The 12790-nt window shown below is 33.2% G+C and overlaps 1 protein-coding gene across 2 annotated transcripts in view; it reads right to left on the bottom strand.

Annotated features, from left to right (window-relative positions):
- Positions 1 to 312: 312 nt before the first annotated feature.
- Positions 313 to 12790, bottom strand: part of SLC25A36 (solute carrier family 25 member 36) — a 38215-nt gene continuing 25737 nt past the window's right edge. For both annotated transcript variants that reach the window (XM_003826530.7, XM_063602958.1), the window contains exons 5-7: positions 9233 to 9299; positions 6214 to 6503; positions 313 to 3986 (exon numbers count right to left, since the gene is read on the bottom strand). In XM_003826530.7, the coding sequence (XP_003826578.1) occupies positions 3793 to 3986; positions 6214 to 6503; positions 9233 to 9299 (551 nt within the window). In that variant the 3' untranslated portion in view covers positions 313 to 3792. The remainder of the gene's footprint in view (positions 3987 to 6213; positions 6504 to 9232; positions 9300 to 12790) is intronic.

Raw genomic sequence — 12790 nt, 5'->3', positions numbered from 1 at the left:
TAATATCAACTTTCACAAAGGCTGAAATTAAAACATGAAAAGTGTTGGATAAAAGTCAATAAACCTGTGGAAGATATGCAAGATTTCTTTCTACACTATGAGGGAGTTGGATTACTTGACCTTTGGGTTCCTTCAGACATCACTAGATCTAACAGATACGAAGTGCTCAAGATAAGGTTTTGCTGACTGAATCAAGCGAGCCTAAAACTTAACCTGAAAATGGCAATGGATTTTTGTTCCACACATAGGATAATCCAAAAAAGTGTGATTATATTCTCAATAAAATGTTGATGTATTACAGAAAAAGCCATATTTTCATGAGCGTATTTTAATTTTTAAAATTTGAACAATTCAAGTAAAAGTCAGCTAGATAACATAAATACAGAGTAAATGCACATAATTTACAGCCATGTACATAAATGCAAGATACCAAACCTCACATGAATAGTCAAAAGTTAACACTTTTGAGGTTCACTATTTAGCTATGTCTGATAGGTTGTAATTGTTCACATAAACGGGGTACACATTCCAAAAGTTTATAAACACAAAAACTGAGTCAAACCAGAATTTTGTTTCTACAAGGAGTAGCATAAAAATCAGTGTGTAGGTTAATGGGAAATACTAAGTACATGATGGAGAAGAGATCTGAGTGGGCAGAAAGTTTGTACATTGTATTTTATGTATTAAAATTCCTCAAATTTAAATCATTCAGAAATACCTATATTCTTAGGAATGTTAAAGTCATTAGATATTTGAGGAGAAAAGGCTGAACCGTACTTATCAGCTCCAAAGGGGGTCCCTAGATTACTAACAGTCTGGGCAGAAGAGCATGTAAACAACAAAAGGCAGGCATGGACAATTCTTGAAGGGCAAGAAATGGATTGATTTTTAACACTTAAATCCTTCAAATCCGAATAAATATTTTTAGTGATTTAAAACCAATCTAAAAATGCTGAAATGTCTGTAACCCAGTAATAGAGCAAACATTATTTTTACCAACCCAAACTCTGCTGGTCCTAACATAGTAATGCTATCCCACAGATAATCTAATGATATTCTATCCTGACTTCAAAGTTACAAATTCACTGTGGGGGACCCATCTAGAAAGGATGGTTCTACAAAGTTACATAATGAGAATCAAACCAACTTTTGGTGATAGTTTTTTTCTTGGGATTAAAACCACTGCATGGTATCCCGAAATCACAATTGCTAATTCTTCAGATTTGAACTTTGAAATTTAAAAGTACAACAATCTAAATAATGTGGACTCTACACCAGAAATAAAAAAGTCATGATAAACAGATGAAAACAAGTTAAAAAAGTCCAATGCTCTGAATATGTATTTTTGTTTTTAAACATGAGTCAATTTTTTAAAAACTTCAAAGAAATATTTCAGAGATAAACTTTATATATAACTTTTATATATAGTTTTCCTTTTTGAATTATCTCTGTCATACATAAACTATTGCAGATTGTGCTTAGGGAAAAATACAACGGAAATAAACTTCATTGCTCCTTTCTAGTTGTTGCACAAATAAACAATGTCCAAGACTCTAAGATTTCTTTTCTTTCCAGTACATACATAATACTGTTAAAAGCTGAAATATAATGCACTAAAGGTCAACACAAGTTTTACTTGCTAAATACAAATAGAGAATATATGTTTATCCTTGAAGGACACTTGTTATGAATATGCTACAACTAAATAATAAGATGTTCCTTAGCTGCTGGTTTTCATATCATTCTTAATCATTTGTGGGGTATTGAGATCAGTAAGACCAGGGAGAGTCTCTACCTTACATTCAACACAATGAATGTTTATGGGTCTTCACAAGGCAAATGGCACTGTATTAGGCAGTAGAAATGGCACCTGAAAAGGCAAACACGATAGATTCAGACCTTCTCTACAGATTTGTTACAAACCGGTTTTTGGTATGTTCCTCATAATACATGTCAAAGCTGAAATTTACCATAAAAGGTACGAATAATTCCAAAGGTAAGAAAACTGATTTTGCCTTTGGTCTCCAAATAGATTGGAATATTTTTATTCCAATTGAGCACCTCAAAAACATCCAGTTACTGTTGATCACAAGGAAGTTAAAGTGGGGGAATTTAACAGGGCACTATGTTTCACTGGTGACAGCAGAGAAAGCTTGCAATGACACGCTGCAATATTCTATAATGTTGGGGGTACGACAGGGTACACAGAATACCTAAAACATTTATATTAAGGATATCCGAAACAACATACTTAAAACCCAGAAAAATGTTATGAACACTGTTTCTGCCTAATACATGACCAATGTTTTTTTTTTAATCTTAACATGGTATTCTCTCCTACTCTCTCACCCTCCCCCCCAAAAAAAGGCCACAAAGTGCTTTCACGAAGCGTCATTCTTTTAGATAAAGCCATTGCACAAAATGTACAGTTCAGGTATACTGAAATGAGTACCACACTGGCGTCCAATTGCGGCAGTTTTTATACACCAGTATGGCATAGGCGAGGTCTTTTAACAGAATTACAGCAAACACCTTTATAAGAGCCATACAAATAACACATTTAAAGTATTAAAAGGTACAGCTGACTCAATAGCAGAATTTAAAAGCTACATCCTGTTAGCACATTTAACCCAAATGAACTTGAATCTTTCTATGATTTACCACGCAGGAAACTAGGACAGAATAAATTTCTTGTCAAAAGCAGTTTGTTCATTTACACAAAACTAGAAGTCAATTAATGTCACTACCTGCTAAAGCAGACAGCAAGGGGGCCCTTGTCTATAATATTTATACTGTCCCAAATATTGTCACCTTAAAATGGCAAAACTTTAAATTACTATTTTCTCTACAAAATAAATGTAATCTATTATATATAGACCTGGAAAAAACCCAAAAGTTCAAATTCTTAATGTGAAAGCAAGTAGGTAAAGATTCAAAAGTGAAAAAATCTTTTACACTTTATGTAAATGATACTTAAGTATGACAAAGAGGTGATAATTCAAGTTTGTAACTAGTAAGTCACTAAAAAGATAAATGCATTCATTCATGTACCACAAAATCAGAGAAGACACGAGGACATGCCGCAGTCAGTGAAATAGCCAAGAAATCAACATTTTACTAGTTATTTTGTCCCAAACTATTACCATGTGTGTTTGGTATGTTAACAATTTAAATATCCACATTAGGCTAAACATCAAGCACCTGTCAGCAGTGGAAACCAAAACATTTTGATGCTAAAAAATATACAAGATATTTAGACGCTATTTCATTGGTTGTCAAAAACAGTGACTACTGCCAAATAATTAAATTTAAAATATTGTGCCAGGTCCTCTCAGGGAAATGTGAAAATAATACTGACAATCTCATTGTCATTGCTGTTATTTTACTGGAATTAAACAAAGGCCAGAAGTTATAAATTTATGACTGCCAATACTATCTTTGGATAGTTACAATACAGTATGTAAAATTAAGGATGGCTTTGTTTAGAAGACTGCCATAAATCAACAAAACCCAACTGTGTCTGGGGGACATGGTAGAGAAAATGGCAATTTTGAGAGAGGAGTGCTTCTAAAGGCATTTCCTTGGAGGCTCTGAGGTTTTTTTTTTTTTCACATTACTGAAAGGCCAAGTAATGTGGTGTGATTACTATAATTCCTACAACAAAACTTCCACTTAGAATAGTTACATGTTCCCAAACTATTTTTCTTCTGTCTGCCATGCTGGCTTCCATATTCCATGGTCCACTGTAATCTTTTGGTCTTCTTTTTTTGCAGTACAGCAGTCCTCATGCTGCTATCCATTGAGTAGGTAAACCACCAATTCATAGGTGGCCATCATAATGGCTGTGTTTGGAATCTGTCTCACTAGATGAGTTGTCAGACCACGGTAAAGAGACCCATAACCTTCTTCTTGAACAACCAAAGATAGAGTCTGAAAAAAAGATCTGTATTTTGTTCCCTCTTCACGTAGTCTTGTTCTTACAACTTCTGTGTAGGAAAGAAATAAAATTAAACATTATTGATATCTTTATACTCTTCTAATTATAACTGAGCACATCCCATTTATCAGTCTGTAAGCGTAAGCTCAGGATAAAAAAGGATGGCTTCTAATGTGTAGCTTATTGAAACCAGTCACATTATAGTAACATCAAACTTCTAATATGGCCAAAATCATGTACATTAATTATAGACTTTATAGTCTTTGAATGTAAAAAGATACAATTTTACAAAAGAGAAGTATCAGTTGTATGCTAGATAAACAGATAAAAGGAAGAATAGAAATGAGAAGGAGGAAAAGGTGAAGAGGCAGTAAAGAGGTGGCATCCAGGATGAATATAAAAAGGATACAGTGAGAAACAAGCAGAAAAGATTTGTTTAAAGTGAGTAGTACAAAGAAACAATAGCATTATTAATCTATTCAAAACAGTCCACATATATGAATGTGAAACATCGTGTGGACAAAGAAGTTGCCAATGTTCCAAACACTAGCTGCCGGCTACAAAACCCAGTCTGGGAATCAGGTAAGCAAAAATCATAAATTTTTAAGAGCTGAATGAACCTTAAAGATTAGTCAGTCCAATTTTTCCTCATTTTAAAAGGTGAGAAATTGGAGCTACTGAGAAATTTTGGCCAGTTGTGGGTAGAAGCTGGGACAAGAACTCACAGCTTCCTATGTAACTACTTTTTTTTTTTACAACCACTATTTCTCAAATTTTTTCAACACAGTATTCCAGATGGGCCTAGGGAAAAAGTCTAAAGCAACCCACAGCAATTGTAACTATTTACTTGAAATCTGTTCTGTCTTAAAGATTCGTGCCATTTAACTCCAAAATGTCTTGTTTGGACAGGTGTGGTGGCTCATGCCTGACTAGCATTCTGGGAGGCCGAGGTGGGAGAATCGCTTGAGCCCAGAGTTTGAGACCAGCCTGGGGAACCCAGCAAGACTATGTCTCTACTAAAAATTAAAAAATTAGCTGGGCATAGTGGCCTGAGCTCATAGTCCCAGCTACTTGGGAGGCTGGGGCAGGAGGATTAATTGAGCCTTGGAGTTCAAGGTTGCAGGGAGCTATGATCATGTGACTGTACTCAAGCCTGGGTGACACAGTGAGATCCTATCAAAAAAAAAAAAAAGAACGTATCTTGTTTATCAACTGTACCTCTTCCCGTAATGACATCATCTCACTTCGAGGGAAAAGACTGTTTAAACCCCAAAACTCTATTCCTTACACCTTAGCAGGCCACCATCCTAACCTACCCCATAGGTCAGTATCTAAACAATATTTCTGATACTGTCCTATTTTGACTTCTTTTAGAAAAGTCAGGAACTTCCTTCAGGAAACTGAGATAAGTTCATAGTCCAACCTGGTTAAAGAGTTGGTTTCATAAATTACTATTAGAGCAAATACGCATTTTCTAGGCCTGTCTCTTTTTCCTGATATAATATACAATGGAGACGGTAAATATTAATCACTGTAAGTGAACAAAAATGAAGCGCTTACATTAAAAAACAAATCTTAAACATGCAAAAATCAAAAGCGACACTTAAAACAACCAAAAAAGCTACCAAAAAACCTCAGCATGTAGATAAATTCTTAAGTGATTTATCTAGCTATTAATGAAATAGGCTATTATAAAATTTAAATACAGAAATAAAAGGAATTATTAACACATACTTATTTGCCAACATGAAATAATGTAAAATAGCTTGGTCTTTGGGATTACAGACTTTAATTCAAATTTGGGCTTCACCATTAAGTAGGTATGTGACCTTGGGCAAGTTATTTCATGTTTACATTTCTTTTCAGTATTCAATTTGAAAAGGAGAACAATTCTGGTTATGTTCTAGCATAACAGGGAAAATAAGTACTTTAGAGAATTTTTATGTAGATTAGTAATGTATGTAAACTATCTAGTATAGCACCAACATACATACTTTTTTCAAAACTTAGAAACTTGCCCAAAAGTCATCAAGCTGAAGTAAGGCTGGAATTTGACTGACTTCAGAGCTCATGCTCAATCACCACCATGCTATTTGATAGCATAATACTGACCTATTAATAGAGCCTACATTACTTAACCAGATTTAATCTCATTATGAACTCCCAAGAATTGTATTTTGTTATACCAGAATGCAGTAAAATTATAAATGCTTTAATAAGTGAGCTGTTGGCTGGGGTGGGAAAATACTTCTGATTTAATAGATAACTCTTCTTACCATGTGGATATGCTATAGTTGTGGCACAAGTTTTTGAGGTGGCAGCAGCTAGCATCATTCCCACAAAATCTGATGCTTCTTTCACAGACTCTTCATCATTTTCCATTGTAGAAGCAGTCTTATATTCCAGTAGTTTTTGTTTTATACTTTCATAAATAACAAAATGGATAACAGTCTCTGATATACCAGCATACGAAGCAGACATGCCCCTATAAAATCCTTTTAGTCCATCTGTCTGATACACTTTACGAACACATTCAAAAGCACCCATTCGCCTTTCCCCACGGTTCCTGAAAAGCAAAAAGAAACATCTTACTGATAGGTTTTTTAAAATAAAGTAAGTAAAATATAATAAAATATGTCACTCTAATAATAAAGAATGGCCTTAACTCATGAAGAATTAGAATTTTAAAACAATATTCATATTTTAGATTTCCTATTCTTTTGTCCCAAATTTGTCATATTAAATGGGTGATATGTAAATAGTTTATTTTACTGAATGCAAAATGCACTATATTGAATCTTCGGTCTCATGTCCTCATTGGGGTTCACATGGCAGGGATAAGCAACAAAATCCTTTAGGAACTATACACCCCGACTGCAGCTCAAGACAAAAACAAAACAAAGTAAACAAAAATCCTCACACTGTATTAATTCCAGTTCTAAGTAAGCTGAATTTCCTTTGCATTTAGTAACACAAATAGAATGACTGAGACACTAATGATGATAGAATATCATAAAGCAGGCAGTATGATTAACTAAAATTCTGTGCACCTGAGGGATTCTCTTTCAATCCCACTCATATTCTCCCAAGAAGTGATAGGGTGAATGTAAGTCAAATTCCCTATGATCATTTAAAGGCAATGGTCATATCAGTCTCCCTGGTGACTAGTAAATGAGAACCTGTAGTGTTATAAAGTATTTATTCAGTACTCTTCCTAATACAATTTCCTTAGTTCTACTTAAGGGGGCAGCACCTACTCTTATAGAATACAACATCTCCTACACATGTAATTTTGAGTTTTAACAATATTTGTTACCTTACACTGATTCCCCCAACAGGTCCTTATCTATTAGAGATAGGTTTAAATGCTACCTACTAAAAAAACAGAAAATTCACCTATTTATAAATTATACCTAACTTGTTTCTGACATAAAATAAAATCACAACTACAACACCCACTTAATTACCTACAGATTCCACCAGTTTTATGAATGGATTGTCTTTAGATATTGAATACCTATTAGATAAATGATCCACAAACCAACTGTAACTAGTTTCATTAAAGATCCTTCCTCACAAGAAAGTTAGAAGAGATACAAATCCTGAAAGGTGACATATCAGCCCTATTTTTATTTTTTTATTAATTTTTTTTCTTTTTTTTTCTTTTTTAACAGATGGAGTCTCCATGGTGCAATCATGGCTCACCGCAGCCTCAAACTCCTGGGCTCAAGCAATCCTCCCACCTCAGCCTCCCAGGTAGCTAGGATTATAGGCATGCATTTTTTATAGAGATTAAGTCTTGCAATGTTGCCTAGGCTGTTCTTAAACTCCTGGCCTCAAGCAATCTTCCTGCCCTGGCCTCTCAAAGCGCTGGGATTATAGGCATAATCCACTGCACCCAGCCCTCAGCCTTATAAACCAGAATCCTCAAGTCAACCTTTCATTATTACCCCACCCCTATCCAATTCCCCAACCCCACAAGCCTAAGAATTGTGCCAGCTTGTGTTACAATTATAAGTGGAAAAAAATAATATTAAAGAGTTTTAAGTCATGCTTTTCCTGGATTCCTCATAGAGCAACGCTAAACATAGTGAAACCTAACTCTGGTAGTTTACAATAGAATAATGTGGACTAGCATCTTGTACTTTCTAATCTTTGGAATAAGTCTTAGCTACCACTACTTTTCAGATATGTGGCTTTAAGAAATAAACTTGGAGTTTTGCTACAACACTTAAGATTTCATTAAAAGATCTATTTCAGATGAAACAATTAGATATTTCTTTTCAAGTTTCCAAATAGTATATAGTTCAACATGACAGAAGATGGAAAACAGATATTTAAGCAAGCATAATTGTTAATGATTTATTAGATCAGTTTTACTTAAAGCCTATAGGACATAACACTATTTCCCAAACACCAAAATATAAAAACAGTAGAAACATGTTATACACAGAACCTACTCCAGACTGAAAGTCTAAAATAGTTTAAAACCATTAACATTATTATTGTAACATATAAGATAGGACCATCTCGCTACTTAAGAGTCTCTATTCTAAAGCCAGTAGGAGAGTTGAGATGGCAAGACCCTACGCAGCACTGCTTTTGGCCTACTCTCAGTTCCCAGAACACCAAAGGCCCTACACTTTAGAACCTCTGAGGTTTGCACCGATTGGTTCCTCTGCTTAAAATGGGTTCAAAAAACCTTTCCTTGATTATTCCATTTAAAATAAGTCCCCACTGTTTCCTGGTGCATCTCTAAGACACAGCAGTATCTGCTAATATAGATTTGTTGAATGAATGAATCTTGCTATTATAAAGTGGTCAGTGGTAACAGACGATATATGAGAACTGTCTGTCAGCCTAGGGTTCTCTATTCACAAGGTCACTAAATTTGAGCAACGATCCTCAAAGATTCGGTCTAGACTAGCTGACCTTGTGGCTTATTTAGCTTCTGCGAGGCCAATTATAAGTACCCATGTAGGGAAAGTATTACCTTTTGGGCTGGGTTAATCTATCTCTTTCTTTCCTTTCTGTTTCTCTACGGAATCTTTCTAGCCACTCTTTTTAAAACAAAACAAAACAAAACAACACATATTAATAATATACTTTTTTCACCTGGAAAAGCTCATATTGTCAACTCTTACATTATCTTTTTTCTGATGGCAGACCCAAGTTTCAAAATTAAACTACAACAACAACAACAAACAAATTCAGCAGCAAAGGAAAGAAAAACTTTGTAGAAAAAAAATCAGTTAAATCCACTTTAACCAATTTTATTTTAAGGAATTAACATACCTTGCATCAAGCTGTAACCGAGTCTTTATAAGCCAAATGGGGTTGGTTGCTGTGATTGCAGTAAAACCTAAACAAACATGTTTAAAATGAACTCTGGTAAAAATGAAGAATTCACTATTAACTTTTTAAGGTTTTAAAAATTAGATAAATCTACATTCAAGAAAATATATATAAATAAACTACTAATTTATGTATATATTACACTTTTCATTTTACAAATCCATACAACGACAAACATTTGTCTTCACTTCCAATATATATGAATTCTCAAATTCTGTCCTTAACTAACAGATTCTTTTAAAAGCAAAATGAATATAAATTGCTTTCCCAACCTACTTAGAATATCCTTTAGGGTGCTCTCTACTGTCTAAGCTGAATTCAGAAATCCATCTCTACAAACACATAGACATTTTGTGTATTCTACGGCTAAAAAGCATGCACTTGGGATCCTTAAAACCAGCTAAAAAAACAGTTACCTGGGGTTTGATTAGCATCCCAAATCACTACATTCAAAATGAATTCTACACAAATGTCAAATTTTACCAATAGTTTGATCTTTAGTTGATTATATAGTGGAAAAGACTGTTGTTTGGTCCCATGAATACTTTCTACATATATACTTACTAATACTGTTAAAATAACCGTATCACAGTAAGGTTTTTGTTAGGGTTAATAGGATAGGCCTATCGTCATTTACTTAAACACATAGAAAAACTCAAAAGTTCAAAAAGTTACAAATTGGAAGTTCCCTCTTTTATAGACATGGAATAAACTCAGGGTAGAAGACAGCTCTAGTTTACTTTAAAACTAAAGTATTACGTACTAGGTATTGGTGCAGAATGGTGGTCACCTAAGATGGCTCATTCCAGGTAGTAAATTAAGATCTACCTGGAACAGTATGTTTCTAGGATAGTGCATATGTTTTACTTGCCACCTTCCTAGCTATGGAAAAATAGCACACAAAATACAGTCTTGATGACAGAAACTTGTAAAGATTGCTTCATCTATACAAAACAGGGTTTTAATTTACACAGACTTCATAGAACTACTTACGTTAAGTTACATTTACTCAACAAAAACTTATATGCAGAAATGTTTAAGGATCTTAACTGTTTTAATATTTCTATCAAATACTAGTGGGTCAGGCACATTATTTTTATAAAGGTGGCTAATGATCAGTACATTTAAGATGAGTAAAGTACTTACAGGAACAGAAATGCTACAATATACTTAAGAATAATTTGTTTTTAAATTAATATAGTACAGATCCAATCATAAACCTTTCTTGGCTTTCAAAGGTGTATCTACATATGCAAAATAATTACACTAAATTGTTTACAAAGCTGAATTTGGTCTCACAGGGTTCTTTTCTATGTCAGTAACCGACTAACTCAAATTTTACTTCCTTAACCCACTGTTTTAACATTGTAGAAATAGCCAGATGTTACACAAATGAATGCTCCAATTAAATCTATTTAGCAAGCAAGATAAATGGGATACAAATTCAATTTAAATAATTCCTTTAATACTTTTATAAAGATTATATATTCTACATTTCTCTTAAGTGCTTTTAATACTACATATGTAAGTATAAAACTAGAATGGGACCAACAGTTTTAGACGCATCAGCAGGTACTAAATTGATAAAATTTAAAGTGTTGAGCAGGCTGCCAGGAACATCTTTTTAAATAAAAGGTTTTTTTCATGCATATATTCTTGGTAAAAGAAAAGAAAAGAAAAACATGAAACTATCAGACCAGTTTAAATATTTTCTTGCATGGTTCTAGCTTAACTGAGAATAAAGTTATAGAGTATTATTTTTCTCTTCTTTTGAACCTCATTTTTCTACATGAAAAGGCTAGGATATTCAAATTATATTTTAAAGCAATCAGACATCAATATTCTGGTCAAACTCCAATTTAATGATTCTTGTTTTGTAAACTTAAATATTTGTAATAGCTAAATGTCTGTACAGCAAAATTAAGGGTTTATTAGTAAAAAGCTGCTAAGCAGCATAAACCAACAAAATATTCTGCATCACTACAATGATTTTTATTAATCATTTTATAGAAATCTTAAGAAAAACTATTTGCTTTTTATTGAATTTTAAAAGCTTAAAACTGGGAATCTTTACATCAAACTTTTTAAAAAACAGCCAATCTAGGTAAAAATGCTCATTCATCTTATTATACTTATTTGAAAAGAAGATGAGCACCTAAGTTTTTTTTTTAAATAAAAGTTCTACTTCTAAAAACATAAACTTTTAAGTACCCAAGCTTCTGTCCATAATAGTCTTCCAAGTCACAAAAGAATTTGAGGCTGGAAAAAAATCTATATATAAAAAACTTTACAATAGTACAATAAATTTTTATAAATGTTGTTAGGAACAAAACTTTTTAAAGACCCATACATTATAATTTTAAATTATTCTCTTTACATATTACTATAATGTCAGAAAGCAAACAACAGGTATTTCTCACTTAACTAAAATTCATTTCCAAGCACAAATTAACCTATGTAACAGGACACATTAAAATTTAGGTAAGTGAGAGAATGTTATCTTATCCCTACGTAATTGCTATTATCAGTAAGCTATGTTTACTATGGTTGCTCTGGCTCAACTCTCCCAATGAGAGCTAGCTCTTTATAAAGACACTAACCTAAATGCCAGCAAACCATTGGGTTAGGTAAAGAATCTAGACACAATCCACAGTTTTAGCTATTAGCCCTTTAGCGCTAAAAACTCAGGTCCTTGAGTTTTATGCTATTACTTTCTCCTAACCAAAGACACTTTAACAAACTAAATAGACATTACTAGGCTAATTACATCTAATAAATATAATCTAATAATCTAAGAAATGAAGCCAATGGAAAAAAACAAAAATTTATCGTAACTTAGCATTATATATGGTAAGGCAATTTGAGGTTAGCCCAAGCTAAACATATCTTCCCACTACTTATATGACAAACACACACAAAGATACTGGGAATGGTGCCCCTGAAATTTAGAAATTGCCTATTACTTTTTATTTTGCATTTTAATTTTGTGACATTTTCATAATTTGCCAATTTATATTAAGATTCTGAGCACCTAGTGAAACATGAAAATGAACTTAAGATGACATGAGGGATCCATTTGTAAGTTAAGAAGAACTAATATTGCTCCACAGTCAGTTAAAGCAAAGTATCAATATATTGGCCATACTGTTAGTAGGATGCTTAGTATGTTAGAAAGCTTAAAAATTTTTTTAAAATGCTACTTTAAAAGTTTTCCTTTATCTAAGTAAGATTCCATTTGATAGTGTCGAGCAATTAAAAACCAGATTAACAGAAAAATTCTGCTTAAACTTGCTGAAAATGTTGATTTCATTAAGTGAGTGATACCTGTAGTGTTGCATTTTCAGTACTTTTTATTTCAACTAACTTCTGTAAGAACAAAGCCCACCTAACCTCCTAAATGTATTAACACCACTTTTAAAAGTAATTAAAACTAAAACAGCTAAGATCCCATATATTCTTATCCTGCATTTATTTGCAAAGTAATTAATTTTTGGTTTT

Source organism: Pan paniscus, chromosome 2 (assembly GCF_029289425.2).
Source record: "Pan paniscus chromosome 2, NHGRI_mPanPan1-v2.0_pri, whole genome shotgun sequence".
Classification (NCBI taxonomy): Eukaryota; Metazoa; Chordata; class Mammalia; order Primates; family Hominidae; genus Pan; species Pan paniscus.
This window is presented reverse-complemented; position numbering and strand designations above follow the sequence as displayed.